Here is a 5947-nt window from a genome sequence, read left to right as displayed (position 1 = left end):
AGGAAATGTATAAAGATGAGTTTAGGGTTGCGGAGAGGAACTCCTTTTATTACAATGAAAATTGCAGAAAAAGTTTTCAGTGTAAGATAACAGGAAAAATGTGTTGGTAATATCAAGGAGACTCTAAACATTGTACTGTCAGACTAATGCTTTCTGTGGGTGAAAACTGGAACTGTCAGGTTAACTGTCTATTCGACGACCTTGAGTTACCACTGAGACATTTCTGAGGCACAACACTAAGAAAACGCATGTAATTGTCAAGGGTGGTAGGGCAGTGTTGCTCTCAAAGTCCCATCTGACTGACAGGGCAGAGGCTCTTCCTCACTGCCCGAATCTGCTTCCCGACAGCTCCAGGGTTCCCTCAGGAAGCCACCATCCACCTACATCCACCTCAGGCATGTCCTGCAGAGCCCTCTGGGGAACCAGCTTCAGGTTCTGCCTATTTTGACGCTGCCTAAAGGAGCCCACGAAGAAGTAAATGACAGGGTTGGCACTACTGTTTAGAGGGGACAGGAAAATGGAAACTAGATGGACACGACAGAAAATGACTTCCAAATCCAGGTGGATCCCAGTAGACAGGGCCCACTGAATGCCGAAGGAAAGGCTGCGGAGTAGGAAGACCAGCACTGTGAGCAGGATCGTCACGTACAGCCCGGTCAGCGGCATCTTCCAGGATCCACAGATAATCCTAACGAGCAGGACCAGGCTGGACCCACAGAGGACCACACATAAAAAAATCAGCCACGCGACTGTGATGAAATCTGATGTTTGACACCAAACAGAATCAGCATCACAAAACAGGAAGTCACAGAACCTCCACTCCAGGATGCTCCGCAGTAGGGACAGGGCCCAGAGCAAGACGCACACGACCGCTGAAAGGTGTGTGTGGGGCCGCGGCAGCGGTACCAAGTGCGCCACAGGACGCACAGGCAGCGCTCGGTACTCACGGCACTCAGAAAGCTCAGGCCTGTAAAGTATAGAAAGGTCATCACAGGAATGAGGATTTTGGAGACGGGATGACAGATATGGATGAGGAGTGAGGCGGAACGTATAACGTGGCCGCTGGGGAAGAGGAAGTCTGCCGCGGCCAGGTTGAGGATGTAGATGGAGAAGGCGTTCCTGCGCATGCGGCAGCCCAGGAGCCAGAGCACAACCGCGTTTCCCGTCAGCCCGAGAAGAGAAATGATGCACGTCAGCACCGTGAGGCTCAGGGTCTGCTTGTAACAAGGAGTCTCCTCAGTTCCGTTAATTGGTGTCAGTTCTGTATCCAAGGCTGGGATGCTTGGATCCATGCTCAGAAATCGTAGTCTGGTGTCCCTGGGAACACAAACCAGATGTGATCACCAGCTGTTTGATCTCTGATTCTCACCACCACCCTGCCATGTGGGATTTACTGTTCTCCTTTTAAAGAGGAGAGAAACAGAGGCTCACAGAGAATAAGTCACCTATCAAAAGGTGGGGGTCCTCAAATCCAGTTTGAAATCCAGTTCCTTCTGACTTTGAAGCCTGACCTCTCTTTATTGCCACACAAGTTCTGTACTGACATGGGAATAACATTAGGATCAAAACACCCCCATTCAAGTGGCCAGGGCTGTGGACCTGATGATTACTCTATCCTGGGCCTGAAATTTCTCTCAGGTGGAGGAATTCAGATACACAAAGAGGTGGTTGTGACACCCTCATGACTAGGACCGGTCATCCATGGATAGGAAAGAAGACCATGCATTATGAAGCAGAGGAAAATGTGACCTTCGCTAGGATAAGTGTGGAAATGGCTGGGCTTGGTGGGTGAGAAATAACTTAGTGTGTCAGTCATTGCAGACAGGACCGCATTTTACATTTTATACTCCCAGTGCCTATTTCCATGAGCAGCACACTGTGCTCTTCATAAATATTCATTCAATGAGTGAATGAATGCATGAGGAGCCTAATGGTAATGGTAGATTTTGGTGAAATGGAAAATAAAAATGAAAGCACAATGTAAGGCATTAGAACACACATTTTTAATTATATGAAGAGAATTTCATTAATCAGAAATCTATTTGTCGACAGCTCTGTGTTGAGAAGAATGATTGATGTGTGCCCAACACCAGAAAATGACCACTGATGTGCCTTTGAAATGAGGTCTCAGTGTAGCTTTGCTGAACACCTAGAAGCATTTTTGTACACAATGTTTGGGTAGGGTGTGGGTCTGAGCTGAACTGTTCAGCAGTAGAGCAGAGGAAAGAGTAAGTGTGGGTGAGGTCTGAGTGCAACTGAAGGAAGTAATTGAATTGTTGGAATATCTATGGGGGACTAATAAGTGTTCTGCTCTGTATACAAAATGTAACCCTATTTCCTTCTCTCTTTCAGTAGATCTGTGGTTTATTTCTCTGTTGATGAAAATATTTGTATTAGCAGAGTCAATGAGGGAAATAGGGCTAGTATAGGGTTTGGAGTATAAAGAGAGAGATTCATGCAGACTTCAACTGGAGAATGAGGACTGGGTCTAATCTGGGAGAATAACAGCAGCTGATGGAGAGTTTATTAGGTATTGTCTCTTTTAATTATCTGAAGAGCCTAGGAAGTAAGAATGAGTATTATTCCCATATGGCCAATAATGCATTGGAGCACAGAAAGAGTGAATTATTTGTCCTGGGGCTTATATAGTATGAATTTGAGCCCAGCAGGGCTGACTCATGATCCAGTCTTTGACCAGCCCTTTCCAATCAGCACGACTTTGTGTTGATTATACATGTTAGAGGGAGTAAAGCAACAGAGTGATTCTCAAGTGAAATCCAAGTTGGCAGTCAAAATTGTGGTGTGAAAAAAAAACTAACCTAAACAAACTCCAGATAGAGAATGAGAAGCTAATCAAATAGGGAACAAAATAGAGGAGAGTGAAAGCCATTTAGGAACAAATTAAGGAGTTCCTTTTTGCCTATCTGAGGACACCTTTGCTCTGGAATCCCAAGAATGCACATGGGCAGGAGGCTTCCATGTGGAAAGAAGATTCACCCTCTGCTGGGAGTACAGAGAAACATCAAGAATTAATGTATCCATCCTGACCTTTAGTAGAAAGACAAGCTGCCACATCCCTGATTGGCCCGAAAAGGAAATGGGAGGAAAAGGAGAACATCTGTTATCCACATTCAGGGCACTAAACACTTTGTCCGTCTATATTTAGGGTATGATATATTTGTCTTCCTCATGAAACCTGAAGCTCCATAAGCTGTCTTTTTCACTGTAGTATCATCAACATTTAGCATGTCTTTCTTAAAGACCATCTATGGTATTATCCTCATATAACATAAGATGAAGCCGAGGCCTATAGAATTAAAGGGTTTTCCTGAGATCATAACATGGAAAACAGGTCCAATACCAGTTCCTGGTCCCTGAAGCCCTGTATGAGACTTCTGAACTGTTCTCTGCCCCATCATTTATTATTTCTGAGGAGTTCCTGAAAAATCTTGATGTGAGCGCTGAATCAGAGACAGTGCGGGGCTGAAGAGACTGCTAGGTTGCCCCAATAATCACTTTCCTCTTTGGTCACATAACAATTCTGAGAGTGTAAAAACAGCACAAGGACCCACATCCCAGTGTTCCTTGATGATAGTGCCATCATATGAGCAGGTGTTGTTCAATGTAAGATGCACAAAAGTGATCCCTGGCTCATGGGACCAGTAGAATGAGCAAGGCCTCTCCGTCCTTTCATCCTTTTCCATCATGCTGGAATGCTGATGTGACTGGGAATCATGCAGGATCACAAAAATGAGGGCAACTCTCTAGGCACTGGGGAGTTGCAATTTTGGAATTCTGATGTATGATGCCTTGGAGCTTCCAGCTGGGATCTAGAAGATGGTCATCTCTGGGTATTCATTGGGGCTTGCTTCCGGAACCTCAGCACACACCAAAATCTGCAGATGCTCATTTCTTTATACAAAATGATGTGATATTTGTATACAACGTATGCACTTTCTCCTAGATACATTAAATCATTTCTAAGTTACTTAGAATAACTGACACAATGCAATTGCTATGTAAATTCTTTTTTTTACAGTATCAATTCAGAAGTAATGACAAGAAGAAACAAGTTTATACCTGCTCAATATATACACAACTCTGCCATACTCTTATTTTTAAAATAGTTTCCACCTGTGGTTTGTTGAATCTGCAGATTCAGAATGTAGTGACCCAGAGGCACAACTGTACTTTCTTGTTAAGATATTTCTACTTTGTGTCTTTATGAGAGCAACCAAACTTATATTCTAAACAAAAGAAACATGTCCTCTCTTTTAAAAATTATTTAATTTTCTATGCATTTTTTATGAATGCAAACATGTCTGCATAAAAGGGACAGTAGAGAAGGACATGCCAAACATTAGTCTGATAGAGTTGAAATGAGACAGGAATCAATTACCTTTAGACAGAAAAAACCACAGGAAGTAGGAGGATATAAGAAGGTGTGAGGGATAGTCTTAGTTGCCAGGAAGATTTGCTTTCCATTCTTCTCTATCCTGCTTAACATCCCAAGAGAGTGGCTTCTATGTACCACATCAGTGGGATTCTTTTAAATTCTTGTTTCTGGTGGAATTGAGACACTGGGAGACACCAGGGGGAGACTGGAAGACAGCAGGAGAGCCACTTGGTATTTCCACCTCCTGGCTCTCTGCCGGTGTATTAGTTCATTCTTGAATTGCTATAAAGAAATACCTGAGTCTGGGAAATTTATGAAGAAAACAGGTTTAATTGGCTCATGGCTCTGCAGGCTATACAGGAAGCATAGCAGCTTCTGCTTCTAAGGAGGCCTCAGGAGGCTTCCATTCATGATGAAAGGCCAAGGGGGAGACAGGCATCTCACATGGTGAGAGCAGGAGCAAGAGAGAGAGGGAGGAGGTGCTACACACTTTTAAACAACTAGATTTCATGAGAACTCATCAGTGTCACAACAACAATACCAAAGGGGGATGGTGTTAAAACATTCATGCGAAATCATCCCCGTGGTCTAATAATCATCTCCCACCAGGCCCTCCTTCCAAAATGGGAAATTACAATCAACATGAGATTTGGGTGGGGACACAGATCCAAAGCGTATCAGCCTGTGTGGCTGTGTGTTGGCCGTGCAGGGCTTCTCCACTTGCCTGCTCATGCTCTCCCACCCCTATGGATACAGCTATGGCTATGGCGACAATAATAACTGCTCCTTCCCTGTCCCTTTCAGCCTAGGGGAGGACTTAGGAAGAAAAATTTTGAAAGGTAAGTAAAACAACAAAACTGGCTTCTACAGCAGTTCAGCTCTAGGAAGCAATGCCTGCATGTCCCCTCGCTCATTAAATGAATGTTAGAGGTAGCATTCTTTCCATGAGGGCAGATTGAATGATTGGAATAAAGGAAGTGATATGGGGAGATAAGTCAGAAGCAGAGACCCTATTTGGAACTCACACAGACTGGGTTGGTAGCAATTGGTTTCCAGAAGGAAGCTCCATGTCTTCTGTCTTTTCATGAAACAAGCTCATGATACCCTGCATATAGCACTGAGGTTGAAACACAGGGACGTGATCTTGTAGCTAAAACTGTAACTGACTATAAAAGAAGACAGTTCTTGGTACTTACCCTTATCTTCCCTTTTTCTTTTGTCCAGAGGTGAAGATCTCCCTTGTGGTAAAGGTGGTGGGCCTTTCTGGGATTCAGTAACTTCAGAGGACCCTTTTGTGTTGCTTAATTCAGGGGATGCCTATGGGAGCTAGAGTGAACACTGGTTAGCAACCCAGGCTTATGAAGATGCTGGACAGACTTGTTATTTCCTGTATGAGGACTGTGGACAAATCAGAGGCCAGAGGTATTCGAGACACAAATCCCAACTGAGATGATTCTTGGCCTCTGTCCCATATCCAGTACATATAAGCCTCTCTCATCACATCCCATCTTGTTCACCTTCCTGTAAATAATTGCTGTCCTGATTTTAAAA

General features: G+C 44.0%; 1 protein-coding gene across 1 annotated transcript; it reads right to left on the bottom strand.

The window, feature by feature from the left end:
- Positions 1-321: 321 nt before the first annotated feature.
- LOC129483890 (mas-related G-protein coupled receptor member X3-like) lies at positions 322-5667 on the bottom strand. The gene is given in 3 exon segments (XM_055281302.1): positions 322-885; positions 888-1317; positions 5593-5667. Coding segments are annotated over 2 exon segments (969 nt in total). The 5' UTR covers positions 1293-1317; positions 5593-5667.
- Positions 5668-5947: the final 280 nt, after the last annotated feature.

This window comes from Symphalangus syndactylus, chromosome 6, assembly GCF_028878055.3.
Source record: "Symphalangus syndactylus isolate Jambi chromosome 6, NHGRI_mSymSyn1-v2.1_pri, whole genome shotgun sequence".
NCBI lineage: Eukaryota > Metazoa > Chordata > Mammalia > Primates > Hylobatidae > Symphalangus > Symphalangus syndactylus.
The sequence above is the reverse complement of the archived record's forward strand: the minus strand, read 5'-3'. Positions and strand labels throughout refer to the sequence as shown.